The 27942-nt window shown below is 53.1% G+C and overlaps 8 protein-coding genes across 8 annotated transcripts; 3 read left to right on the plus strand and 5 right to left on the minus strand.

Annotated features, from left to right (window-relative positions):
* Window positions 1–40: 40 nt before the first annotated feature.
* On the minus strand, window positions 41–4001 carry J4E86_006708 (uncharacterized protein; the record flags this gene model as incomplete). The annotated part of the gene is made up of 2 exons (XM_051447232.1): window positions 41–906; window positions 956–4001. 2 exons carry the CDS (start codon window positions 3999–4001, stop codon window positions 41–43), a joined length of 3912 nt encoding a protein of 1303 aa, XP_051301717.1.
* Window positions 4002–6819: 2818 nt separating this feature from the next.
* Window positions 6820–8077, plus strand: J4E86_006709 (uncharacterized protein; the record flags this gene model as incomplete). Its single annotated transcript, XM_051447233.1, has 2 exons — window positions 6820–7276; window positions 7359–8077. 2 exons carry the CDS (start codon window positions 6820–6822, stop codon window positions 8075–8077), a joined length of 1176 nt encoding a protein of 391 aa, XP_051301718.1.
* Window positions 8078–9298: 1221 nt separating this feature from the next.
* Window positions 9299–10558, minus strand: J4E86_006710 (uncharacterized protein; the record flags this gene model as incomplete). The annotated part of the gene is made up of 1 exon (XM_051447234.1): window positions 9299–10558. The coding sequence occupies one exon, from the start codon at window positions 10556–10558 to the stop codon at window positions 9299–9301; it is 1260 nt and encodes a 419-aa protein (XP_051301719.1).
* A 1173-nt stretch (window positions 10559–11731) lies between these two features.
* On the plus strand, window positions 11732–13519 carry CBS2 (Cytochrome B translational activator protein cbs2; the record flags this gene model as incomplete). Its single annotated transcript, XM_051447235.1, has 5 exons — window positions 11732–11872; window positions 11925–11981; window positions 12044–12137; window positions 12190–12327; window positions 12375–13519. The coding sequence occupies 5 exons, from the start codon at window positions 11732–11734 to the stop codon at window positions 13517–13519; spliced, it is 1575 nt and encodes a 524-aa protein (XP_051301720.1).
* Window positions 13520–14581: 1062 nt separating this feature from the next.
* J4E86_006712 (uncharacterized protein) lies at window positions 14582–16747 on the minus strand (the record flags this gene model as incomplete). The annotated part of the gene is made up of 1 exon (XM_051447236.1): window positions 14582–16747. The coding sequence occupies one exon, from the start codon at window positions 16745–16747 to the stop codon at window positions 14582–14584; it is 2166 nt and encodes a 721-aa protein (XP_051301721.1).
* Window positions 16748–17148: 401 nt separating this feature from the next.
* On the minus strand, window positions 17149–18243 carry J4E86_006713 (uncharacterized protein; the record flags this gene model as incomplete). Its single annotated transcript, XM_051447237.1, has 1 exon — window positions 17149–18243. One exon carries the CDS (start codon window positions 18241–18243, stop codon window positions 17149–17151), a length of 1095 nt encoding a protein of 364 aa, XP_051301722.1.
* A 197-nt stretch (window positions 18244–18440) lies between these two features.
* J4E86_006714 (uncharacterized protein) lies at window positions 18441–19256 on the plus strand (the record flags this gene model as incomplete). Its single annotated transcript, XM_051447238.1, has 3 exons — window positions 18441–18521; window positions 18583–18665; window positions 18716–19256. 3 exons carry the CDS (start codon window positions 18441–18443, stop codon window positions 19254–19256), a joined length of 705 nt encoding a protein of 234 aa, XP_051301723.1.
* A 1126-nt stretch (window positions 19257–20382) lies between these two features.
* J4E86_006715 (uncharacterized protein) lies at window positions 20383–27596 on the minus strand (the record flags this gene model as incomplete). The annotated part of the gene is made up of 8 exons (XM_051447239.1): window positions 20383–20809; window positions 20861–22051; window positions 22072–23006; window positions 24099–25329; window positions 25378–26122; window positions 26174–27203; window positions 27377–27529; window positions 27588–27596. 8 exons carry the CDS (start codon window positions 27594–27596, stop codon window positions 20383–20385), a joined length of 5721 nt encoding a protein of 1906 aa, XP_051301724.1.
* Window positions 27597–27942: the final 346 nt, after the last annotated feature.

Below are 27942 nucleotides of genomic sequence, written 5' to 3' on the forward strand. Positions count from 1 at the left end.
GCCCGTCACACGTGAGCGAGTCGTAAGTGCAGTGCGTTGTTTAGAAACCACGGAAAGGATCGTTAGCGTCGAAGTCGAAGAGACCGCCGCCTCGGTTCGACTGGTCGCGCGTGCTCGCGCTCCACTGGCTGCTGCCACGTCGGCGACGATGTTGCATGTGCGGTGCTCGTCCGCCGTAGCTGCTCAGCTGCTTTGGGTCGCCGAGAGCGTTGTCGATGAAGGCTTCCATGCGGACTGTGCCCATGGTGTCGAAGAAATGTTGACGAGTCGATGTGCTGGCTTCTGAGGTTCGCGAACTCATGGCGCCGCTGTTGGGGTTGTAGACTGACGAAGGTACTGATGGTGGTACGCCGGCACTGTACATATCAGATGATACGTTGGAGTAGACCGACGGTACATGCTGGTGCGAGAAACTACGGAAGGGAACAGTTGGAGGAGGTGCGCTTGGTCCTGTAGAACTCCTCTTCCTGCCATGCTGTGGCCCACGAGGAATAGTTGGAGGGCTGGCAGAGTCTGGCATAGCCGTTTCGAATCCAGCGAGAGATGGCAAGCTAGGCATTGGCTCGTCTTGAGCTGCGTAACGAGCCATGACTGGGTTGGTCCTTCCCTTGGCGAGACGCACAGAGTCCTGAACACGACTACGGCGGAGTGTCGCACCTTGTTGACGTTGGAGTGTTTCGTCGACCGGCGGAGGTACCGGTGGCAAAGAAGTCAGATCTGGCATGGGTGCGCTCGAATGGGCGAGGAAAGAAAGGGCTGTCAGCCAAAGGTAATGCCTTTCGCGGGACGATGTGGTGAATTTGAGTGCGCGAGCAGGAGTAAGGATGAGGATAGAGCGGTTGAAGAGTGTCTCGTTCTTCGGGGCAGGACAGGTGTCGGCGACATCGAGAACAGACTGGATGACGACTAGTGGTATGTTAGTAGATAGAAAATGACATGAACTCGAGAGACTTACGCTTGCGACCACTCTTACCCATCAACGCGGAACCAGTCGTTGGCTGTTTGCTACTCCACAAGATGGCTCTTTCATATGGAGAGATCCAGACCCAACGCTTGTGCCTCACACCATGGCTAGCCAAAGAAGCCTCCTCTGCTGCTCGACTGACATCCACCGGCGTGTCAGGGCCACCAAAGGTCTTCCTCTTGCGCACGTACTTCCACATGAACTCTCCAATCATGGCTGCAGCGATCGCATCGACGACACTGGTGTGCGAGACAGAAGTGTTGGTAGATCCGTTGGCTGTGTAGCTTGTCGCTGCGGTTGCATTTGATAGTTGGTGTCGGTGGCGGAAGCCACTTGCGCTGGCAATGTCACTCGGTAGGGGAGGAATGGAAGATGTGTCTGCAATGCTAGGAGTCGCAGGCAGTGTGGGTGATCTGCTACGAGAGCGTGCGCCCTTGGAGACAGGAGCAGCAGATCGCACCTTGCGTAGGCTGTCTTTCCGCTGATGCTTTACGCCATATGGACGGCGACCAGCATACGATCCACTGTTGCGAGGTGTTGGGCTTTGCGAACCTTCGCTTTTGCTCACTGGCTTGTTGCGAGAGCTGGATCGAGTGGGAACCGGGAAGGGTGGCTTCGGTATGTTGTGCGCTGCGGTTCCGCTGTGGATCATAGCAGATCGTCGGATGCTGGGCTGGCGGCCGATAGAGTTACGCTGTGTCTTGCCAACTCTAGAGGGCTTCTCCATTGAGCTTCGCTTAGACGCTATAGAAACACTGTTGACGGAGTCCTCGGATGGCCTAGGCATCGGCGTGGATTCCTTGTCTTCAGGGACCGGGGTAGGTGGGTTTACTGGCCGTCCGCTCTTTGCATTACGCGATGAAAGCATTGGAGTAGAGAACTGGTGGCTCCTGTAGTCGTCGTCGCTCAGCTCCGCATCGTCATCCTCTTCATCAGATGAGGGGCCATCGAAACCGGCGAAAAGGCTGCTTGTCCGGAAGGGTCGGTTGAGTACGTCCGCATGAAGCTGACGCGACAAAGGTCCATTGTCGTTGTTCCCTGGGTAACGGTTCTCGATCTTCTTCTCAGCAGCCTTCTCAAGACGAGCAATGAAGTCTTGACGAGAGGTTGTCTTGAGAGTAGAGTTCTCGGCGTCACTGGAGTCCTTCTTGATTGTCTTGACGTGATCTGCCTCAGGCGTTCCAGGCTTGGAGGTTATAGCAGAAGGAAGGAGATGCGCAGGAAGCTTCACAGCTCTTTGGTCAATCCTAATTGGCTCAGTCTGCATGGCGGTAGAAGTCATTGGAGCTACCAGGTCGCCGGTGGTTTGAGTCGAGACAGTCTTGGTTCCTGGAGGAAGAATAGGGGCCTTGGGCGACGAAGGAGCAGATGTAGGAGCATGGATAGCAATAGAAGGGATTGTTATCGGTGCTGGCGGTGGCGCTCTAGTAGGCTTTTCCGGTACTACTTCAGGCTCGATCGGCGAGTCTGTCTGCGTTGCCGTAGACACGAGCTCAGTTTGGTAAACTGGTGACAATGGTGCATTGTCTGATGGCTGAGGAATCCTAGGCGTAGGTGGCGGACTGAGAGGCTGTTCGATTGTCTGTACCGAGCTTGAGGTCGTTGTGCAAATTTCAGGGCTGGCTTGGACCGGCGGGCTGGAAGTCAAGGGTACTGAAACACGCTTCCGACTTTGGTTGGCCTCAACCTCAGCAGCAGTAGATGGGAAATCGTTCGACTTTGTCTGGACCGATGGCTCAATAGTTTGCGACGTCGCTTCCACCATGACCAACTTGGCAGGTGATGGTGGAGGCGACGGTTGCACACCGGTATCGACATATATTGGTCGAGTTGGAGGGAAAACGAGGGTGATATCGCGAGGCGTCAATGTTACTGACGATTGAACCGTTTCATATGACGACTTCCGCGGCTCGGTATCATCGGCCGCCATGACAGGGCTATCCCATGTAACTTGCTGGGTTTCGCTGCTTAATCCTAGGATGCGCTTTGCTTTTTCGTCAGGTAACATCGACTGTCGCGACTCGCGAACTCTTCGAGCCCGCATTTCATTTTCAGGGAAGTCGTCCGAGTCAAGCTCCAGATCATCCAACTCTTCCTCTTCTTCGTCGAATGTGAGCTCATCTGCAAGGCTCAGACCGTTGCCTCTGCCATACCCATCAGAGCTCATCAACGACATCCGGTAGTTGCGTCCGATGCTCCTGTAACTGCTGTTGCTTCTGTTCCTGGAATGACGTCCAAGACGTGTAGATGATCTTCGCTGGGGCGATGAACGTACGCTTCCTGCGTCGCTCTCCGGTATACCAGTGTCCTTGCTCGGGTCTTCAGCCTCACTTTCGACACCAGCCTCTTCATTGGCAGCTTCTTCCTGGATAGCAATCTCGTCCAAAAGCATCCTCAAGCGGGTCTCTGACACATGAACACGTCGCTCCAGAATTCGTTTTTCTCCTGCCCACTCTTCTTTTTCGCGAGCCCACATGTCGTGCACCTTGGTAGAGTCGTCATCTTGGCTTCTTGTCCTCTTTTCTGCTGCAGCTAGTTTCTCTCGCAAGTCGGCATTGGTCTCCTTGAACTTGTCTCTTTCACCTGCAATCTCCTCCAATGCAGCAAGTGTTTCGGTCTCGAAGTGCTGGAGCTGGCGTTTGACGGCTTTGCTTTCCTTGTTGGACGAGGAAAGCTGTTTGGCAAGGGCGTCATTTTCGGATCGCGCTGTATCTAGATTTGTCTCCAGATCATCGATGAACCTGTGTTTCGAATCAAGTTCCCGGCGGAGATTCAAGATCTCCGAGACTAGATTGGCATGTAAGGTTGGAGTAAAGCGGCGCGGATCCAGGACTGAGATACTCTCGTCGTTGGCAGCATCGTCCCAACTGGAACTGTTGTCGTGTGGAAGTGGAGGTGGTGAACTGGGAACATCGCTTCCTGGTGTTTCGTGTGTTGAGGTTCTTCGGGATAAGGAGCTGTATGGAGTTCCAGCGGGGGTGGGAAGCGGGTGGTTGGTCAGGAAGGTTTCCTGGTCGGAAAAGTAGTCGGTAGCCATGTCGGGCGTATTGTCTAGGCCAGGAAAGTATATTATGTAGTAGGGTGTTCAGAACCACAACGAAGTGGTGCTGTAGGTACGTATAGCTTAACACATGCCTGCAGTAGAGTCAGAATATGTCAATGGCGTGTCTCCTGTTGCCGTAGCCAGGCGTGTCTTGGTGGAGTCTCTGTCGACGCGCTTCCACAACTGATTGTTGTAACGATAGCAATTGTATCGACCACCAATAGACGTGGCGATGGTTCACGTACCGGTCGAGTCGTTCGTACTGCGATCGGGTATTGAATGCTAGTTACGTGGGATAGCAGTTGTCCTCAAGGATAGTGGATAGCGTCGGGTCGGATTACGTGGGGTAGATATATCGACGGTACGCAGCGTTCGGATGGTTTCGATACTGCAGTAGGAGGTCAGTACCAAATGGCTTCCAAGCAAAGAGTCCTGTCGCAACGAACAGGTCCAGTCACGAATCAATGGTGCGTACTTACGTTTCAAAGGAATGACGTGACAATGGTGAAAGTCGATAGACAGAGAAACGTGCTCAACTCATTCCATACATACGATGCAAATGAGATGAAGAAAGCGACTAATGGCGCGTGCTAAAACACTTTTGATGGTAAGAAAAGAACTGTCAAGCAACGGGCAGCGGGCCCTACGAGAATGATACCCGTGTGTCGTCAACGGCACGGAGCGTAGGGAGGAGAGGGAGGGACAGGCACAACTTGAGCATGAAATCGCTGTGATCGCCCATGCATCAGCTAGGATCCCGGAACGCAGGCACAAGTCCGCACAGTCCAAGAGGAGGCGGGACTATGGCCAAAGGCACGAATAGGATTCCTGGGATCAATCAAACCCCATCTGTGCCTGCTCAAATTTGTTTCGATGTCCGAGTCCATCTGCTTATGCACATCTCCGCACTAGCGAGCACAAGTATCCCTGCATGCAGGCTGAGCCGAGGGTCCCCTGGACTACAGGGACACTATTGGCTCAGGCCATCCGCTTTCCGCTTTTCAGCCAAGCGTCATTGGCTGCGCATTTAGGTCCAACGTTCCCTTAAATGCGTCCCGCGACGACGGCCAATACCTTAGCGAGGTGAAGCAAATGACCCGACAAGGGGTAGGTGGTAACGAATGCGGGTGGCAGTAACGGTGTTGACGAAGGGGGTGTGACAGATGCGCGAGAGGAGCAGCATCAGTAGATGTGAGGCGCAAGTTCATACGACCCTGGGCGCAGCTGGCTTCAGACGAAAGTTGCGTGGACGGTAATTTGCTAGATGGATATTATCGCCGTCCAAAGCTCCGCGTATGCCTTGCCCTATCAGTGATTCTGGACGCCTCCGGCGTAGTCTGGCGTTGTTGATGAGCTGTGATTCAGGGTTTCAGCCTCTGCCCACGCCGCAAACTTGGCCCACTGTGGAAAGCTTTGGACCAAGTGGCACGTTCGTGTCCCGGTCCGAGCTATCAAACTCTCGATGGCGCCCAACGCTCCGGTGCGCCAGTGCGGTACCGTTAGGTTATAGCCATCGCCTGTAATTAGAACATCGATCTTGATACTTTGATCACGTTTCGGTCTGGCAATCCCATGCCTGTTGGAAGCCTCAAAAAGGGGACATATATGGATTGCCATACTGGTAGGCAGTTGCATGAATGAGCAGCCTTATCCTGTACTGCCGAGTCAGGTGAGAGTCAAGCAGAGGTAGTCGACTTCCTACTTTGAGACGAAAGGATTCATCCGTGCGCTCTTGGCGGCGCAAAGGAGCCGAACTCGAGTCCAGATCGACGACGCAATTCTACAAGTTGAAGGTAATAGAAACCTCAGCCTCAGAGTTCTTTTTGTGAGATGCTTAGTTATCATGCCAGAATGCATTTGTAGCAGTCCTCAGTCATGGTCAGTCGGGTAGTCGAGTAAGGAGTTCGGCACATGTGAAAGTTGAGGATCGCAGGCCGTCTTCTTACCCCAACAAATCGAGAGCAAGATCCACACTACCATGACGTTTGATCTCTGGCCAGGCTGAGCCTGTCAAATGGGCAATCCCCCGCGGACGGGAAGGATACAGTTTGAAGGCGTCGCGCGACGTGCAAGTGGCATCCTGAACGCGATCGATTGACGTTTCGTTGAACGCCTCCAAATAAACAGCCTTGCCGTGTGGTGGAATCGCTCGCAACCATCATTCTGAATCGATACTTCGCCGATGGGGTTCACGAATAATGGACCCCGAGTGTAACAAGGAGTACTTGGTCCACCGGCGGAGAGTGGGCCTGATGTGCGGACAGCTGAGGGCGCAATACGGCGGCCTGGCAATCAGCAGAACATTCCATGATTCCACCCGACACGCGACATAACAGCTCACGATCCAACTGTCGCACAATGTATGCCTCGTCAGGTGTCAGTCGGTATTGCTCGGCCCTACTGGACCTCGTGGTTGTCTCAGAAAAGCAAATAGGAGATTTGCGTCGTAATCGGCTACAGCGCCCTGAACCTTCGGCGTCGACGAGAAGCTTAGACAATATAGCATGACGCGGAAGCGCCGGTGCCGGCTTACCCTATTTTAGCGTGCCCCTCTCGTTGTCCTGCGCCATCCCTTCTTGCTTTGCTCTGCTAGCTGGTAGGCGGGTGGCTGGTGGTGCCCTCTGACTGGGTTGTCTGCTCGACCGCAGGCAGCCAGTGATTGCAAGTTCAGACGTCAGGGTTCCCGAAGCCAGCAGCCCCGCCATCGCGTGACTAAGCGACTATCCGCCGAAAATTCGAGCAGACAGTCACAACGAGCATATCGTGATATTTGCGACAACAGTTGTGAATTCCTCGAAACAGCACAGGCGACATGGCGCAAACAGATCAAAATGGCCCACCGGCGGCGTCCGCAGATTTGCCACCTGCAATGGCTGATGTCAAGTCGAAAAAAGTAGACGATTTGCTGAAAGAGATGAACCGTATGCCAATCTTCATGACCAGTCTAGATGAAACAGATGGCGAGGGAGGCGAGAACATGGCGCTCGAGGCGTTGAAAGCGATGGCGTACGAGGGAACCCGTGCGGAGATCGCTGAGAACTTCCGGCAACAAGGCAACGAATGCGCGCGGGCAAAGCAATGGACAGACGCGAAAGAGTTCTACGACAAGGCAATAGCGGCGCTCAAAGGACCACAAACAAACCCTGATCCAGATGCGGAAGGTCCGGACGTTATTCCCGTGGAGCTTGACGAGAAGGAGGAGGCGGAGAAGGAAAGGGCGATTGCGGAGGCTGTCTATGTCAACCGAGCATTATGCAATTTGGAGAAGAGTGAGTTTGCAAGCACACCCTGAAGACAGGCATCATGGCTTCTTCACCAAAGTTTCGATTGCGGTCTACTGACACGCGGCAGAAAACTATCGCTCTTGCATTCAAGATTGCGTTTCAACGCTCAAGATCAACCCCGCAAACGTCAAAGCCTTCTACAGATCAGCCACTGCCGGTCTAGCACTAGACAAGCTACAGGAAGCAGCCTGGGCTTGCGACAGAGGCCTGGCCCTAGATGCCAACAACGCCCCTCTCAAGGCCCTCAAAACCAAGATCGATACTCGCAAGCAGTATATAGAATCCGTCGAAAAGGCGCGTCGCGAACGAGAAGAAAAGGCTGCATCAGAGCGGCTAACACTCAAACTCGCCTTGAGGAGCCGGAATATCCTCACACGGAGCACGGAAAAGCCCCCAGATCTGGAAGACGCCACTGTCAAGCTTGAGAACAGTCTGGATCCTTCTTCAACACTCACGGTGCCAGTCATACTGCTGTATCCCATGCACTCGCAGTCTGACTTCATCAAGGCGTTCTCTGAGAAAGAGAAGCTAGACGAACATCTCGAATACATTTTCCCGCTGCCATGGGACGAGAAGCACGAGTACACCATCGACAACGTAGAGTCCTACATGGAAACTGCAGCCGGCGGCCTCATCAAAGTAGGAAAGAAGATGAGCCTAGGCAAAGTACTTGGAAGCGGAAAACCAGAGATCGTCGACGGCCTGGTAACGATAAGCGTGATACCAAAGGACAAGGCCGCCGGTTGGATAGAAGAGTTCAAGAAGCGGAAAGGAAAGACGGCATAAGTGGGTTCAACGCACATGCTCGGCAATCCCGAGGAGCGCATCAAATAGAACCGCTCACCGGACCGAACGATGACGATGTCTAGACGAATCGACGATATGAATGAACAGACACATGCAAAAAGCTACGGGCACCAAGTGCCAACCCCTCACATCACCCTCCGCTCTAACCAATTCCACAAAATCTCCGTGGTCTCCGTACATGATCGCTGACGTACCTCCCGCACCGACCATCCACAACGTGCATCGCGTACCGTATCCCCACTGAATCACTACCCTGACCCGTGCTGTCCTGTCCGAGGAGCTCATCGGGCAAACCGGCTATATCAAACCACTTTTATGAACTCGACCACCAACTTCGCCCAAATAGTATACAAAGGCTAAATAGGACTCTGACCACCTTCCAGATCGTGTTCCACCCGACCCTCAAGCCCGGTAACGGGATGCATGCACGAACGCATCGAGGTACATTCTTTTCTGCATGCGCAAGAACGACTGGCAGCGGCTACGTGCAGCAATGTTTCACATTGACAACGGCTTCCCGCTGCCTAACTCAATTTATTGTACTGTATATGATTTGCCCTGCAGCCACACCATCGCGTACCGCATTAAGCAGGTGTTCGCACGGCTCGCTTATGCAAGGTACATCTTTTGTCCCATGGTTCAACACGTTGCGCGGCTGCAGGCTGGCTGAGAAATAGCTGGTGGGGTCGGGGCTAGGGGATGTCGCATTTTAGCCGTCGGTGCGTTGTTGGGGCCCGGACGTGCCATTGGCGGTAATATCGAGGAATGATAATGAGGGGTTGGACCAATCACCACGACAGCACGAAAGAATTTTATCTAATGCTTTGGATTTTTATGTTGGGAAAATACATTGATAAGATGTGCTGCAGGAAGTGCCTGTACTGTCGCCAAACAGGGGCTGACAACGTCATCCGCTGACAGATAGGAAACATGGGCCCGGGGGTAAATTGTACAAAATGAACCTTCACCACATATGATAGCCATCCAACGCCCGGTCGCCATGGTACTTCCGCTCGAGTGAAAGCAATCGCTGGGTCTACAGGAAGGTTGCCGAAGCAATGAATGTGAACATGAGGCCAATAACATGGGAATATTAGAAAATGACAGAAGCCGACAGTTGCCCCGATGTGGTCGGATCGCAAGGTACATGGAATGTGTAGTATGCCGCGAGATGGTGTCTGGGGCAGCGTGAGTACTGAGCTACTCCTTCGCGTAGAGCTTGTCCTTCCGCACCATCGCCTCCTTCAGGTCATGCCAGGCCATTCTGCTCATGAACCTATCGGCACCATGATGGTACTTCTCGGGCTCCCGCACCACTTCGTCGGCCTTGATCTGCTCCAGGTAACCCAAGAACCTGACATCGGTACGGCCCAGTTGCCGACGTCCGCCAAAGTACATTGTGACCTTGCGGAGCTTGGCGTTGCGGAGGATGCGGAGGCAGTTCGCCAGGTAGTCGTCGTTCAGATAGCGGCGCTCCTCGTTGGAGCGGACATAGGGTGTGTCCTTTGGGCGTGCGTCATCGAAGACGAATTTGACATCGCGAAGGTATTGAATGTTCTCGGGGCCGATCATCCTCAGGAAATGCAGTACGTCCTGATAACCGATCTCCTTGGGTACTGGCTCCCAGTAAGGTCCTCGAGTATCGTAGTGCCGGTGGAAGGAGAATGTGTTCTCGCCGTATAAGATCGAACAGCCTTCGTTATGCACCAGCTTACAGGTCCTGAGGAATTGACCAGACTTGGTCAGGCTTTCCTTGGGATCGTTGACCGTCATCGGAATCCTGAGCTTCGAGGTCTTATCCTTCCGAGCGAAAATGTACCGATAGATAGTGTTCCTTAGCTCGGGCGGCAGATCCGTGAAGCCTACGCTGTGTACCGCGGACTTTCCGGCTGGCTGCGGACCTGTAACACGGGACTTGTTCGATTTGCCTGGCTGCATCTCATGTAGTTTGCCCTGCTCGTTGGTCTGTAGGATGGTGCTGTCGAGCTTGACGAAGAGTGGACCATGGAAGCCTAGCGGGACGTTGAACTGCAAGGTCATGGGCGGCTTCTTCGGAGCACTCCGATGAAAGGCGCCGGCATCCTCATTGTCGGTGAGGTCATCGAGCTCCTGGCGGTAGACAACGGGCTCTAGACGCGGAGACGGGGGTGAGGGACTGCGCTTGCGCTTCAGTGCGCCCTTCTTCTTCTTGTCTGAACGGCTGCGCGGGTCCATATCATCCTCTTCTTCCTCGTCGCTCAACTCGCTCAACTCACTCTCGGTCAAGGCGTCAAAGTCGGCGTCTTCGAAATCGACGTAGCCTGCCACTTTCTGAATCTTGCCTGCGCTCTTTCGAACCGGACGGCCTGTCTTTTGGTTGTACTGCGTGATCTTGGAAGGGCTGCCTAGCTCTGGACTCGAGTCGCGACTCTTCGGTATCGTGAGAGGAGGCAGGCTCGGTGTCTTGAGTTTGGGCGCCATGATGTGATTTTTATATGCGGACACCTTGCTAGTTGAGGTTGTTAGCGGTGTAAAAAACGGTCACGCTTAGCCGTTGGATGACCGCTGTTAGAAGCAGAGGGAGAGGTAGAGGTTGCGGCTGCGGTTAAGATGGGGTTGATGCAGTAGACGCGGGGTCAGTAAACAGAGAAAGCGCGTCTAAGGCAGTGACGGTCGTTGCCACGCGCGCTTTCCAGGCTAAGGGTTGTTACTAGTAAACTTGGCAGTCGTTTGGAGGAGGTGAGGGCAGTGTCCTTCATCCATGCTCAGAAGTTCCTACGATCTCAGAGACTGGGTGCAGGCTGCCACCTGTCTTTCGTGCACGAAGCTCGAGATCGCACGTTGAAGACACTGATCAGAAATGGATCATAGTCTGTGTGTGAAGAAGCTGCCAAGTGGTACTGTGGTGAGTCCATCAGGGTCTCTCAGGGTCAGGATAGAAGTGAGTGGAAAGCGTGTCTAGCCGTGTTATCTGGCAGGAGCAAGACTCAGTTCCGCGTTCAGCTTCTCAATCAGCAATTGCGAAATGTGAGAATTACGATTGATGGCTGTTGCTTAGCCTGCTCATGAGAAGGTAAAGAGTCAATGTAGTCGACGTCATACTGAGGTGTGGCACATCAATGGTGAGTAACCCTTATGAGCAACATTAAGACATGGTGACAATAACGATTACATTGGAATGCTACATACAAGGCGACGGCAGCGGAACTGAATGAAGGCACAGTACATCTCGTGCTCCAGACCGTACCACGCCGAACACAATACAGCAGCATCAACAGATGCTTCCTACGTAACGAGCCGATCATAGATTTTTTCGTCCCCCTAGGTGGTGGGTGCCGGGGCGTGTCAACAGCTCCCACATCGGCCAGCTTGCGCCAGCCAAGTGAGGATGCAGCTGAGTTGAAAGCAGTCATATCATCTCGGGTTTAGTTACGTGAAGAAAAGAAGAGAGGACGCGAGACGGAAGCGTCGATATTTTACCGCCGGAGAACGGAGAAACGGCGCCGAGGCCCTGACCCCTGCCAGTGCCGCCCTAGTCCGTGATTAAGCGGGCCCATCGTTTCGTTGCCTCATTGAGACTACGAGTCCGGCTGGCATCGAGCACGTTTATAAGGTCGCGCCACGCTTCCACTGTGTATACCAGATCGACTCAACATGGCGAACCTTAGAGCAGCCTGCAGAGCGCCTTTGCGCCAGCTCACCTCTCGCTCCACAGCCTCAATTGCCACCAACCATGCAAGAATACAGACACAACAATGGCGGGGCTATGCGACAAGTATGGATGCGCAGCAAAAGGTACATCTTATGATAACAGGATGAAGCGGGCAGAAATACTAACAAGCGGCAGATCCTCTCCCAAGATCTTGAACAAGCCGATCCCACCGTCTACCAAATCATCAACAGGGTTCGTTGCCACATACCCAGGTCGCAGATACGAAGACGAAGCTCACAGTACTTCTATTGCAGGAGAAGAACCGCCAGAAGCATTTCATAAACCTCATTCCCTCGGAGAACTTCACATCGCAAGCCGTGCTCGATGCGCTCGGCAGCGTGATGCAGAGTACGTTCTGCGCATCCTCACACCACGACCTCAAGCTTACACGACGCCATAGACAAGTACTCGGAAGGATACCCAGGCGCACGATACTACGGAGGAAATGAGCACATTGACGAGGCCGAGCGCCTTTGTCAGCAAAGAGCACTCAAGGCATTCGGTTTGAGCCCTGACGAGTGGGGTGTCAACGTCCAGCGTGAGTCAGTCGATAAAACTGCTATACTATGTCTTAACACAACACAGCCCTCTCCGGATCACCCGCAAACCTCTACGCCTACTCCGCCGTCCTCAACACCCACGACCGTATCCTCAGTCTCGACCTCCCCCATGGCGGCCATCTGTCGCACGGATACCAAACACCCACCAAGAAGATCTCCGCTGTATCCAAGTACTACGAGACTCTCCCATACAGGCTGAATGAGAAGACTGGTATCATCGACTATGAGAAGATGTCGGAACTGGCTCACCTTTACAGGCCAAAGGTCATCGTTGCGGGCACATCAGCATACAGTCGGTTGATCGAGTACGAGCGCATGCGAAAGCTGGCAGACGATGTTGGCGCATACCTCCTCTCCGATATGGCTCACATTTCAGGTCTCGTTGCCGCCGGCGTCATCCCCTCTCCGTTCCCCCACTCCGATATCGTCACCACCACAACACACAAGTCGCTGCGAGGCCCACGAGGCGCCATGATCTTTTACCGCAAGGGCGTGCGGAAGGTTGACAAGAAGGGCAAGGAGGAGATGTACGACTTGGAAGGCCCTATCAACGCATCGGTGTTCCCAGGCCACCAGGGAGGACCCCACAACCACACCATCACTGCTCTGGCTGTAGCTCTGCAACAGGCCTCAACCAAAGAGTTCAAGGACTACCAACAACAGGTTCTGGACAATGCAAAGTCCCTCGCGCAGCGTCTTGGCGACTCAAAGGAGAACGGCGGTCTTGGCTACAACATCGTCTCAGGCGGCACTGACAACCATCTTGTCCTTGTCGATTTGAAGGACCGCGGCGTAGACGGTGCACGAGTAGAGCGCATCCTCGAGCTTGTAGGCGTCGCGTCGAACAAGAACACTGTTCCCGGTGACAAGTCTGCCATGAAGCCCGGTGGTCTGCGTCTCGGAACTCCCGCCATGACAACTCGTGGCTTCCAGACCGAGGATTTCAAGCGCGTGGCTGACGTCGTGCACCGCGCCGTCGGTATTACCCAGAAGCTTGACAAGGACGCCAAGAAGAAGGCCGAAGACACTGGTCGCAAGAACCCCGCCAGTGTAGCCGCGTTCAAGGAGTACGTTGGTGAAGGCGAGGACATCACCGAAATCATCGAACTGAAGAAGGAGGTTGAGGACTGGGTGTCTACATTTGCGCTGCCTTGGGACAAGGTGCAATGATGACGAACAATACGATGAAAATGTATGCCTTGCAGCAGGGTTTCGGCGTTCGAGGTGAAGGAGGGCAATTTTATGTATATATGATAAGCTTCTTTTCACGGCTACGAGAACAATAGCTCGCTTGCCTCCACCACCAACCCACCCTCACCACACTTCCATAACCATTGTGCACTTCTCTTCTCATCAATTTGCTTTAGTGCTTCTTAAGAATATGCTACTCCTTGATTCTTCTATCTTTTCCAGTCCTTACTCTGCCTCTAAGCACCACAGTCCTTACCGACATATTCTACCCCAGCGAAAAATACACATCTTCAATACGCTGCCGAGTTGACAAGACGTCACTATGCTTATTCTTACACTTCTCACGTTCCTCGTATTCACGAGCTACACCGGCGGCGCATTGGCGCTCGCCCAAGACGTCACCACATCTTGCACATCTGCACTCATTACACCCATCTTCATCTACCTCACCCAGTCATCCAATACCACAATCGAGGCAATGTCATCAACAGCCTCCACCACTGCGACTGAGTCCACCCCAACTACCGAAGCAGAGCACCAAACCACTACCCTCACACTCCACTTCGTCTCGCCAACTACACCAACAGCAAACCCCACGAAAAACACCACCGTCAACGACTTCGGCGAACAAACTAGCCTCTCAACGGAACAACATGATTGGGTCGTAGGCGCAACAGTGTCCCTACTATGTTACGATTTCCTCGTCATGGTGGCATTCGCGTGGTGTTGGTTCATGGGCTGGTTCTGGTGGTGGAGGAAGGTCGATAGAGGGGACGGGCAGATGGATGGGGAAAGGAATGTGGAGTGGTGGGGAAGGAGGGCGGTGATGGATGAGAATATGGAGAGGGAGATGCGGAGGTTGGGTATGGTGTGATACATTCAACGGTCGAGAAGGGGTAGGAGATTGGGGACTATTTTGGAAGAGGTAGACCTGTATCATTACTCTGAAATCATCACTACATTCGACGAACCAAGCGTCAGATCGCTATACCATACACATGAACCTGCTCAATCTCCATCTCCATCTCCACCTCCAATCACCTACCCATGCATCGTCTGCCCACCCGGCCCCCTCTCCCAAAACTCCAAAGTAAGCGCAGCAAGAAAACAAGGAATCTCCTTCCTGCCCTCCACCCAATACACAATCTGATCGCGTATCTCGCCCGCAAACACACTTTGCTCTCCGCCCGACACCTTCATCGTCCCGTTCTCACCATCAAACACTATACTGTTCTCTCCATCCTCGTCCGCTTGCTTGAACATGCTGGTGACCTTGACACGTCCGTTGGGCATAAAGTCCAACTTCCAGCCTAGGATGGAAGCGACGGCTTCTCTGAACTCGAGGGATTTGGCGGCCCAGATTTGTTTGAGACGCTTGATCTTCTTCTCAGAGGAGGCGAGTTGGGTTTTTATTTCTTCGAGCTCGTCTCGGGCGGCGTCGAGTGTGGCGGCAGGGACGGTGGAGGGGGGTGTCCTTTGGTTCTCCAGCTGGTCGATGAGTTGGGCGTTAGCTTCGCGGAGATTGCGTACGGTGCTTAATTTGAGGGCTTCGGCGTCGGCGGTGGGGTTGGACTTGAGCTCTAGAACGCGTGTTCGTGAGGATTCTTTGAGCTTCTTCAGCTGCGAGTGCTGGGCTTTGTATTCGGATTCGACGAGTTTCTGCTTCTTTTGCAGGGCGTGAAGGTCGTCTTGTAGTTGGCGGTTCTTCCGACGTAGTTCGCCGACGCGTTCGTCATTCTCGTCTGTATTGAGAGCGCGCTTCTGACCTGTGGTCGCAGGCGCGGGTTTCTCCAGGTTGTTGAACTCTTGTTGTAGAGTATCGACCTCTTTGCGATATTGGTCGACGAGATCTTCAAGCTCCTTTATGCGCTCAGACTTTGCAGCGTCGAATGTGTCGGGCTGCATTTCACGCTCTTCGTCGTCAAAAGCCTTGACTTGGGCGCGCAGGAAGTCGACTTCCTTGGTTGCGAGAGCCTTCTGTCGTTCGAGACGCGCTCGCACCTTTGCGTCGGCACTGTTCGTCGCGGCGGTGTTTCCGGCGGCCTTGAGTTGCTGAATCTCGGCTTGTAGTTTGGCCTTCTCCTCTTCGAGAGCTTGTATGGTAGCGTCTTTGACAGTGAGTTCAGGCTTGATCTCGCCCAATCTGTTGAGAAGATCGGTTCTCTCTATGCGCTCTTGGATGAAGGCTCGCGCGAGGTCTTGGGGGGTTTCGAAGAGTACTTCGCCGTGTATCTCTGCCTCGGCCTCAAGGTACGACGTCCAGGAGTCGCGCTCTTCTTCCAAGACCTGCTTCCTCAGCTCTGCCTCTCCCAACTGCCGTTGTAAGTCATCCATCATGCGCAGCTTTGTCTGCAGCGACCTCTTCTCCTCCTCAACCACCTCGATCGCCTTGTGTTGCTTCCGGTACTGCTTGAGCTCAGTATTCTGCTCCCTCGTGAGGGTCTCCAGCTTCTTGATGTGTGCGACTTGATCGGAGAGTTCCCTCTTGATGACTGCCAGTGTTTCCGCATCTCCAGTGATTGCCTTCAGGCGCAAGACCTCAGCCTCCATCTGACCGACTTCCTCCTCCTTCTGCGCAAGCTTCTTCTGCGACGTTTGTAGAGCATTGACCTTGGCCTGTAGATCTGCATGCATCTCCTCCACACTCTCCTTCAGCGCCTTGTGCTCTGTCTGTAGGGTGTTGTATCTGTGCTCGTTCTGCCGTTGCGACGTGGACAACTCCTCCTTGACCTCGTCGTATTCCTCTTGTAACGATTGCGCCCTCTCTTGACTCTCCCGCAATCGCCGTTCCAGCGCTTGCCGCTCGTTCGCAGCCTTCGTCTGTGCCTCGGACATCTCCTTGGTCAGCGCATCGTATTTCTTCGCGGTCATGCTGTTGGACGCCTCGACCTGCTGGGCTTTGCGAAAGTCGGCATCGGCGCGGTTCTGGGCGTCGCGGAGTTCTTGCGCATGCTCCAGCTTCATCATCTCCTTTTCTTGTTTCGCGGTTTCGAGCTCATATCGCACTGTGTTAAGTTGGGCGCGGAGGTCTTCATTGATCGGGTCAGAAGGCACAACCGTGTGCGGCGCATTCTGGGAGGCTCGTAGCGTGGTTCGAAAGGTTTCGCGGAGAGGTTCTCGTTTGGCAGTCGCAGGCGCGGGTGTTGGCTCCTCTTCCTCGCCGGTGAGGAAGTTGAAGGAGGGCTGGGTCGTGTTGCGTACCGCCATGGCAGGAGCGACTCCGTGTTGGTTTGTTTGTTGTGTCGGGACGGGTAAGGAGCGTATATAGTCGTGATTCAGATGTGGAGGCGGCGATTACACCATTGCGTGTTGGCGAGAAATGCGCTTTCTTCACGACACGGCGCAGATTTGAGGCGGGTGGTGGGTAATTGGTCGTTCTTGTTGTCGCAAAGCACCGTGTCTGGGGTTCACGGCGCCGTTCGGGCAAGGCCGCCTCAGGTCTAGCGCGTGAGCCCTGGAAGTGCGTCTGGCGCGCAAGCACGTGGCTTTCACTCTACGCAGGTCACGTCATAACTCAAGCATGCTGCGAAAGAACTAATATTCGTTTCCGATTCGAGGCCATTAATGATAACCATGCCTGCATCGTGAGCTGCAAAGTCAACTACTTCTTACTCCTGTACAGACGCCCACGCTTTCAAAAAGACATCGCTTTCGCCATCCCTCCAGCCCCACGCGACACAGTAATGCCGGAGCAGCATTTCCAGCTCCTCCAGTTCGTCTAGAAATTCTAATCCAGCGATGCGTTCCTTCTCCTCGTCGTCGATCCACTTTCGCCAAATAGTACTTGTGTCCGTGACCTTTGCCCCGTTTGTCAAGCCATAGCCCTGAAGGCGTGCACGTTGGTCGCCCAACTCAGGATACGCTATCAATGTATGAAGGTGAATGTTGCGGGACTGGAGGTTCGAGATCATTGTGCGACCAAAAGCATCTTGGGGCAGGATGGGCTCGTAGAGAATGAGAGACGCAGGCGTCGCAGGTTGTAGGTAGTGTGTGAGCAGTGATGACACTATTGATTTCACTGCCGAGGGCTGCAGGTAGACTAGACACATCTCAGACAGGATCAATGTGGGTAAGCTCGGGTCCAGGTTCGGTATCTGAGGGAGGGGCTTCTCTTCCGACGGGTCGGCCAGAGTACGTAGGTCGAGCGCATGGATGTTGTACGTGTCTGAGTGGTAGGAGGCTGAAGTCGACGGTATGTGCAGTAGCTTTCGGTAAAGCAGCGGCTGCCTCTGTATGGTAGCTATCTTAGCGAGTGTATTCGAAGGGAAGTCGATTTCGTGATATACGAGGCGCGTTTGAGGGTATAGGTCGAGGAGGCGGAAGAATCGCGTGTCGGTGCCGGCACCTAGAGAGATGATCTGCTTCGCCGACGACGGGTAGGTGACGAGAAACTTGGCGACGAGAAGGTCGATGGCCGAGGTGCGGACATAAGTGCCTCTGTTGAGCAACGGCAGCTTCCTCGTCGTCTGTTGTGTCGCGAACAGCTTCGCGTATGGGTCGTGAAGATAACCTAGCTCTACACAGCTCACCCTGCTCCCCGCCGCATCTTGATCAGTCCCCTTGACGGCATCGTCGAGAACTTGGGCCCTTGTTTCACTTGAGCCTCCAAGACCACCTCTTCCACGACCTCTGCCTCTTGTTGCTCCGCCGCGGCCTTGTCCGAGAAGAGTTCGTAGGTTGGGGATTTCGTTTGAGGAGGCCATGTCCAAGTTCGAGATGGGCGGAAGTGGTGGGGTTCCAAGCTCCAGGTCCGCGCGCTAGGGCTGCACGCCAAGCCTCTCGCCCGGCCTGCCTTTGGAACTTCTGGAGATTTCTTTGACGCGCCCGTCTTCACTCACCTGTTGCGCCGACACCACCGCCCGACACTCGTTCCCCCGCATCAACTTTAGCGACCGCAAATATGGAAGGCGAAAAGTACAGCGCGTCTCTGATTCGCCTGTGGAGGGTCTGGCGGACAACCAAGGAGATGATGAACGACCGGGTGCGTTGCGCATGCGCTTGCGCTTTGGGCGACAATGGACTGCGCGCTGACTCTACCAAAGGGCTACATGATTGTCGAAGATGACATGACCATGTCACTTGAGGAATTCTCAAGGAAATATGCGCGCGAAGACGGAGAGCCTGAGTATGCGCCAGCCACAGCCATGTCCAGGCCGCAGTACTGACTCTAACCAGCCGTTCGCGCCTCAACTTCTCCTGCCAGCCCTCCGAAGACATGCTCCGAAGGTATACCGATGCCCCGACCAAGAAGAACCCCGAGCCCCAGCCCAACATCGGCACCATCTGGATCGAGTTCAACGCCGACGAGAACGTTGGAATGAAGCAACTGCGCGACTACATGTCCCATCTCGTCAACGGCTCCTTCCACTCCGGCATCATGGTCACCGTAAAGCCCATGACGGGTATGGCCCTTCGACTCCTCCGCGGCGCGACAAGCATCACCGACGGCCCCAAGGGCGGTGTGGAGGTCTTTGTCGAGCAAGATCTGCTGGTCAACATCACAAAGCACGAATTGGTGCCCAAGCACGTCCTGCTGAGTGACGAGGAGAAGCAGCAGCTACTCCAGCGATACCGTTTGAAGCAGACACAGCTCCCCAGAATCCAGTCCACGGACCCAGTCGCCAAGTACCTGGGCCTGAGAAGAGGTTCCGTCGTCAAGATTATCCGAAAGTCAGAAACAGCCGGTCGATACGCCAGTTACCGATGGGTCATATAAGCGTCCAGGTCGAAGGGTAGATTACGAGAGAGAAACGTTCGAGTACGGCGTGCTGTTCAAGCGAAAGCGCGCATGCGTAATACCTCCAGCCGCGTCAAGGCCTTCAGATTGGAGTAGGCACCAAGACCGGTGTAGCATTGGGCGAGGCGTTTGGCGATGGAAAAGGGTCTGGTTTTTGACACCAATTTTGTACTATCTGAGAAGCAGGAAGGAAAGCCAGAGACGAACGAATCAAAGTTTCAAGTCTTCATTGCCATAACGTGCCATGCTCTGGTGCCGAACCCTTTGTCCATCCCTCACACCAATGAGACAGGGTCAACTACGCCACAGCCATCCGCGTCACCATTTGACTTCTTTCCATACCACGCCGCATCCACACATACCCGATACCCTTAGTCCCCCTCCTACCCGCTCCTATTCCCAGCCCAACCTTCCCTTCCAAGTAACTCTTTCTGAAAACCATCGAAGTCTGTGACCCAGCATTACCCTCATCGGTGAACTGGCCCCATGGACTATTCAAAGACGCATCATCCTATTCCGGTAGCTGCTAGTTGCAGATACGGGTAGCGCGGCCGCTTGGGTAGCTTTTGTACCGTTCAAGTCACCGTTCAGAGGACGAGTGGAGAGCTGACTTGGCTTGGCCGGGATACGGGGGCCTATGTGTACGGAGTTTGTTTACCGGTGAGCGTGGGGTTTGGTGGTGATGGTGGTTCTGCTTACGATCAGCAGGGCAGGCTGAGGCTGATGGGCTGATGTTACCAGGTTAGACGAATACCGCTAACCTTGCATGCCGCTCGCCGGATTGGGAAGATGGTCGTTCTGCGGTGGTGGTAGCGCTGATTGTTATTACATCACCATAGCTGCTTAAACGTAGGTGCAGTAAATATGATAGAATCACGAGGTTCGATTCACGACCCCCGCGACTTCAGATGATATGCATTGAGCGCTGGAAATGCGACTTGGGGTATCATGCCAACTACACTGTACGCCCTGCTGATGCGAAAATCTCTATGCGTACATGGTACACACACTGCGGTGGGGTATAATAGGGAAGCTGTCTGTAAAGAAGACACGAAATGGAGTTGAAACATCGCCGCAAACAATCTTCCGCTGTACACATGCCTCCTCAAGGCTCGTCATCTTCTTGCTCAAATGTCTCCGAAAAGTTAATCAGAGAGGTGAACTTCTCTGTTGAGTCTTCAACGTTCATCGTTCCTCGCTTGGCTTCATCTGCTAGCCAGCTAAGCGGCACCAGTATTATCTCGCCCTTGCTGTTCTTGAGAAGCTTTGTCCTTTCTTTCTTTGTAGACGATGGCTCTGGTAGTTCGATCGCGGCCTCCATGGTGGTAATCGCGTCGCTGCGTCTGTGCCTGTGTTCGAGGATATCTACGTCGATCGTACGCTTTGCGATGACATGATAGATATGAACCTTCTTCTGCTGGCCATAACGACGACTTCGAGCGATAGCTTGTGCCATGGCTGAGTCGTAGTCATATTGCGTCTTTGCCAAGAAGGGCGAAACAAATATGACGTGGTTGGCCACTGTGAGGTTGCTGTAGATGGTCAGTACGAGGAATCTATGTACATTTGCAAGAGGGACTTACACGCCAGCTGCAGACTCGCTTCCCAGATTGAGTATGATGAGCTTTTTCCTCTTTTTAGGATTTGTGTTCGTCTTGAAGTCCTCCATAAGCTTCGCTGCCGACGCCTTATGCCGACTTCCGCCCAGCGAGTGGTAAGAGACATTACAGTGGTCGAACACGGTCTCGAGAATGCTGATGATCTCCTCGTTTGGCGCGAAAACGATGCATTGATCAGATTGTGGAAGCCCTTGAACAAGATGGGCAATAGCTTCAAGCTTGTTGCCAAAGCTCTGATCAGTATGTTGGTCGTGACTTAGACCAAGATCAGCCATCCTGATCAGGTTGCCTTCGCTTGCGTAGGAATTGCAGCCAGTATGTACGCAAGTCTCGTCGTCGGTTCGTAATGCAAGACACTCTTTACATGCAGTATGTCCGCAGTGTGGTATCGAGAAGAGCAATTGAGGGCTAGCTACGCCTTTGCAAACAGGGGAGCTACAGCGGGTAGGTTCCTCCCCAACAGTTGCAAGTTGAAGATAGTCGTGGATCGATGCGATGAAACGTTTTGACCTTGTCCTATGCGCAAATTCGAGAGCGGTATCTCGAAGCTGTGAAAGTTCCTGCTTGATCAACCGCTCGCGCTGAAGTTTCGATATGTCCGCGACATCAGCAAAGCCAGATTTGGGGGTCTTTTGTGCTTCTTTGATCAAGCCGCGAACAACTTGGCTGGACTCGTCATCTCCGAGCCAATTATACTGTGATATATCCTTCTGGAAATGGCCATAAAGGTCTTTGATGGTCGGCTCGTTGTTCTTAGACTTCTTCATCAAGCCCTCGAACTTCGATAGCAACTTCAACAAGTCCTTCTTGGTGTTGCGTAATTGGTGCGACCTTTTTTCGAATAAGAGCTCAAGCGCAGATTTGCCTTCCTCCGTCTCAAAGAGCAGAGCACACCTGAGCAGTGCTTCTTCGGCACTTGCGGAATTCTCTAGACTGTCGTTCAGCCTGCTACTCCTGTCCGAGCCAGACTTCTTGTTGAGCTTCTTGATTTGCATCTTTTGAGAGATGAGGTATTGAGAGAGCTCCAAGTAGACGGCATGGTGAGCAGCATCCAGATCCACCGATAGGAGCTTCTCCGAGCAGTCAATGTGCTGAAGCTCAGCCTCATTCTGTCTCACAAATTTGTCGAGAAGGCCTGCGCCCGTTGGTGTCTCGCTTCATGCCATTGTCTGGACATGACTTCCGTTTGCGACAAGAAGCTTTCCACATCAGTTTGGTCAAGCTTGGAGACCTTCTCCGCGGACGTCATAACCGTTCCGTCGCCACAGAAGTACCGACCAAGTTTGACTCCGAGGAAGGATGCCAGCTGATTGACATCAGAGAAGTTGGCTAAGGCTGGCGTTCCCGACAATACCCAGCGTTTATGTGCAGCAACTTGTTTGATGCTCGTAGCCATGAAGTTGTTTCCCATCTTGTTCGTGTCATTGAGATAGTGATATTCGTCAACGATGATTCTGTTGAACCGAAAGAGATGGAGTAGTGGCACTAGGTGTGACGAGCTGTCTGGTCTCGATTTGGCCTTATTTTTCGCCTTGGCTTTGGCTTTCTTCGATGGACCTGAAGTTGATGACATGGCCTCGAAAGAAAGATATGCGCTACCATGCCGGATGTTTATTGGCAATGTGGCCTGGAACTCGGGTTGCTGGAGCCTTTCATCCACGAGTTCCTTCGTTAGCCGTTGAAAGTCCTCATAGTCATGACGCTTGTACACAGCCAGCTGGTTTGGGATCTCGCCAACGGCCCTATCGAGCCAGCAACTGAATGCACGACGGCTGGTCATCAAAGGTTCTGGCAGTGCGGTGAACGTTGCTAGCTCCGAAATGTAAGCTTCATCTGCAAACAGCGTCCAAGACACTATGATGACTTTGCTTCGTACGAGGTCTTCAATCTTCAGACCCTTCAGTTGACTGTAGTTCTCTATGACAAGGACATTGTAGCCCTCGTATTTTTGGGATTCGAGAAAGTTCTCCAGCTCTGTACTCCATTGACTTGTAATATGGGGAGGTGAGACGATCAAAGTCGCTGCTGAATTCAGAAGTTGAGGCTGCTCAGCTGCCACGGATCTGTTGCGTTGGATGAGTGTATCCATTGTGCACTGTTCGAATTCGCTCTGGATGAGCCCAATACTCGTGACAGTCTTGCCGAAGGACGGGTGATCGGCGAGCACACCACCATGAACAACTTACTCTGTCTCTGCTCGAGCCTCTACTCTCCAACCTAGACCTGAGTGCACTGACTCTTCTGTCTCGGTGAGTATCGTTGTTGTCCCTCGCTCTTGCCTTGCCATCCATGACACAGACTTTACCTGCGCACCCCGTAGATACTCCGGCGGCGTAAATGCAGGATCTTGGATATCGTTCGCGTTGCTTTGCAGCTGAAACTTCTGGAGGGGCTGTGAAGGTAAATCAACATGATCCGTTATCAGCATCCAAGAAGTAGTCGTGGAAACACCCTTGGCAAACCTTCCTTGCGCGCGATGCGTCAACGACATGATATCGACACCGATCCGAATTCGTGTCCCTGACAGATCACTGGAAGCTTCCAATTGAACTATATCAGGACGCTGCTTGATGGCGCTCTCGAATGTGGCAGCAGCTCGGCGGTCCTCGTGTGCTGTCGCTAGACTCTTCTCGTTGACACTCCAGAGAATCTCGGGATACAGTGGTGCGCAAGAACACTCCCCGGACCAGTCTGATTGCACTGTCTGCCAAGATGAGCATGTCGGTAATGTCTTGGCGCTTTCTAGAGCCCAGGAATAGTCTGCGAAAGTACCCACTGAGGCCTCATCTTGAAGAGAGACGTCTAGGCAAGTGAGCGCCTGGGAGCAATTTGGTAGGGTGCTGTCAATGAGGCATCCTTCATCGAGAAAACCCACGTTTAGAGGAGCAATTGCTGGTACAAGCGTCATTTCAGCAGGAGCGTGCATGTCAGGAATTGTAATGTTAACGGCGTCCACACATCCGTCCTCCACATCCCAGGGTCGCCAGGATGAATGCACACGGGCCAGCGTGATACGGCTGTCTCCATAGTGTTTGCGGGTATGGTCCTGGCTAAAGACGAAGCTGTCATGATCTGATCGGCCGATAGGGTTAGGATCGAGAAACAAGTACATGCTGTTCACCCCCGTTGACCTTTTGTAAAGGCTAGTTGATGCAGTTCCGCAATGCGGTTGATGCTCGTAATCGCCGGTGATGGCCACCACCTCCTGGTCATTGCCCCGAATTTTAATCGTTCTTGGTACGGTCTCCTCTTTGTAGTCAGCAAGACCGAGCCGACTCCTCCAAGAGCTAATCTTCTCAACCGAGCCGCTCATGTTGAGAGTATGGTTCTTGGTGTAGGGTATGCGTATTTTCCACTCGACGTCGAAGAGAGTATTGGTGGTGGCACTTTGTGCGATCGGATTGCGAAGGAATTCGCGCAAGGGGCTATTGCCAGGGAGATTCGGTGGACATCTGACAAATAATGACCATCGAATATCGGAGCCGATCTTCAGCTCAATCGTAGCACTAGGCGAGCTATAGGCAATCTTCCACTCATTGTACTCTCTGGAGAATTCACCAATACAGAAATACTGTAAGCTCAGCTGCGCTTCCGACAGAACGGTCAGATACTCGCTCAAAATCGGGTCTTTTGGGCCCATATTGGCAGCCAGATGAGAGATGTTAAGGAAAGCATCGAACTTCAGTCGCGGAGGCAGCCTGGGTCTCCACCGCCTGATGAAGTCGTCAGGTAGCGGTGTTCGACGACTTGGTAAGACAATTTCTTTATAAACGTGCTTGGGATTCCCGGCACAGGAGGCGCAAGCTGAATGTCCACAAGCAGAGCAGATGTGGACCGCGGTCTTGCTGATGATTTGTTTGCCCTCACAGTTGCACATACGCGCGCTCATCTTTGCTTCGTGCCTGAGCTCGGCCAGGTCGAGATCTTCATAAATGCTTGGTTCCAGGATTGTATGACCCAAGACCTCTGGCTGGGCGATCGTTCTACTAGTGGGCGGAGGAGCTTGTGCTTTGTCATATGTTGCTACGTGGTTGGAGCGAAAGGCTCTGGATCCAGCGATAAGAGCAGAGATTAGAGAGGCGCCGATCACTGTAGTTGACATAGCATTGCCAGCTAAGTTTTGTAGGTCCTTCTGTGTTTCGTTGGCGAACAGCAGTCTATCAAGGGGCATTCCCTGAAGGATCAAGAGTTGGCTGCCGTTGAGAGTATGTTGACGATTGCTCGCGAAATCTTGGCCGCTTGGTGTCAGGCATGGTGCGATACCTAAGTCTGCTTTGAATCGATCGACATTTTGGCTGACATCCCAGAGCGCCATTTTGTAAAGTGAATCACAGCCCTTGAGGGCAGCAAACTCTAGGTGAGCGATGTCGATGGCGTCATGCACCCTCGAGGACTGTGAATTGTAAAATTTTCGATCTGCGAAATCGGGAGGCCTGTCATCATTAGTCTGAGCAAATGAAAGCAGTATTAGGTGGACTTACATGATGGTACCACTGTCACTTCGTCGGCTGACCGGGCTTAGTATACCAAGCCTCTTCTCAAATCGAATGTGGTCGTTCCGGAGTTTACATAGAGCCCAGTCCGGTTCGTTCTTCAATATACCGAAGCCACTTGACTCTTTCAGCGACTCCGGAAGGAAAGCTTCGTAGGGGCTGCTGCACTGTCTCTCCAGTTTATGCATCAACTCCTTCCACTGGTCAGTCGCGCTCCTCGCATCTTTACCGAAGTGTGAACGCTCTATCGCAACCATATACATCCTTTCTCTTGTCTGGGGTAGATAGAAGTTTTTGGTGTCGCAGTAGGTCCATTGAGCTTCATAGCCGATATTTGCCCAACGTTTCACCACGTCATCCCAGGTCTTCTTCTCGTTTTTCACGTTCTCTAACAGTACTAGGGTGCGGCGAAAGCGCTCCGCATATGTGTAGATTGCTCGCCATGTATCGCCAGATTCGCCGCCGTCGTCGATAGTCTTTCCCTTGTTGTTCATCCGCGAGAGATCTTTGCAGACGAAGCCGGCGATGAGGATATCTATGCCCGTGGGGACGTCCACCTCTGCTCCGTATGCTGTGATAGCGGTGGTGGTGTCTTTGCGGAGGAAGTCGCGCACGTCTCGGAACAACTTCCTGGGAGCGAAATTCCGCTCAATGTATCCCTGTTTGAAGATTTCAATCTCTGCGGAGAATTCTTGCTGGATATACATTGGAGGTTTTCCCATACGTTCAAGTGCTAAAGAACATATTAGATATAACGTCTGATGTTTGCGTGCAAATGACTGACCTTTTGATATCTCATCCAGGGCTAGCAACGGCGACTCAGTACCAGAACACATGGTCGCTACTCTGATAGGCCTTTCTCCTAGACTTTGGAGAGCTTCACAAAGGCCGAGGTTTACTGCTTTCGCGGTCATATCGAACATGCAGTCTTGGATGTTCGAGAGCGGGGGAAGGCTCAGATCGATGCCTTTGCCAGCTCGACTTAGTTCTCCGGTCTTAGTGTTCCGGCGTGGGTTTGGCTTGGGCTGATCGTCTTCAACAGGGATAACGTCCTCATCTATGGATATGTCTAGCGATTCAGCGTCGCTGGCGCCTGATGCTTCCTCATCAGAAGATGCAGGCTCAATTTCCGCTTCGCTTTCTTCTTCTTCGTCCGTTGTAGGAGAACTGTAGCTGTCTGATACGTCCTCATCTTCGTCTTCGGCTGCGAGACCTAGGTCTTGGTCGGATACGTCCTCAAGCATGGGTTCAACATAGGACACCCTAGGCCGAGCCCTGCTGGAGCGTCCACTACGACCAAGGTTCAATATGCCGATCTCTTTTCCTTGATCCGAGTCGTTGTCCATCATCGGAACGTTCTCACCACCAGGGGCCGTCGCTAATTTGGGATCGTCTTCTAACGCGAAATCGTTCGAAGTCACAGGCGAGGGTAACGCATCGTCGCCACAATGCAGCTCTTCGTTCTCGTCGGCAGGTTTTTCTTGTGTCCTCGAAGCTTTGCGCAAGCTCAATCTAGACGGGCTCCTCTTCGGGCTAACCACCTGTGTGTACTCATCGGGTGTACTTTTGGGTGTACTTTTGGGTGAAACCTTCCTGCGCTTTGATCTAGATGTGCCGGTACGTGTTGTATTGTGATCAACTTCGACACTCACATCCTCTGTAGTAACCTGTGCGTCATTGCCGGTCTGAGATACCTCGCTACGTCGAATTCTTCGGCTTGTGCTGGACTGCTCTGGTGCAACACCTTCAGACTGTGGGGTAATCCCGGCTCTTGTGGCTAGCTCCTCAAGCTTTGGCTTCTTCTTCTCGGGTATCTTGCGACATAGGTGTACAGTCCTGTTGCGTACACAAGTATCGCAAGGGTCGTTTCCGTCGCAAAGCTTAAATCCTCGTATCGTGCACCGTGGGCAACGTGCCGCTATCGCTGCCGATTCTTCAGGCGTTGGCAACCTGCACTTCTTCTATTTATCTCGTATACAACGAATACATAGGTCTGCTCCTTCCTCTGTGTGACACTCGTACGTAGCGTTGCCTCCGCGGGTGAGACAAAAGTAGCAACAATCTGTAGGTATGACTTGGTCGGCATCGTGCGTCGCTTGAAGAGGTGTCGGGGGACCAGTATGGATAGAGGGCGCATCAACTGCAATTGGTTAGCTCTTGAGAGACAGCAAGTGGTGATGATAAGGTGAACGGCATACCATGGACATGCTGGGCTGTGTGCGCGCGGCGAGCGCGATTGCCTCGTGTCTGTGTCTCGGCCAACGGAGTGCGCTCAGTACTCCCTCTGCTGGCGGTGTGTGGCCGTGGTGCAACATGAATAATATCATCGTCGTACTCAGACACGCTGTGTGAAGGTGACACTTGGGTGACGCGCTTCCGCTTACGCGAATTGTTTTGTCCCATGGTGAGAGTATTTCGATGCAAGACACGTAATTGAATATCGGAACAGCCGTTAATCTAGAGATAGAAGAATGAAGTGGCGCGGTTCGCTCATGGCATGCGATTCGCGCGTTGAGGGCAATAAAGTCAATGGAGTTCATGCGGCATGCAAGC

Source organism: Alternaria arbusti (genome assembly GCF_024043155.1).
Source record: "Alternaria arbusti strain BMP 1465 chromosome Unknown scaffold_8, whole genome shotgun sequence".
Classification (NCBI taxonomy): domain Eukaryota; kingdom Fungi; phylum Ascomycota; class Dothideomycetes; order Pleosporales; family Pleosporaceae; genus Alternaria; species Alternaria arbusti.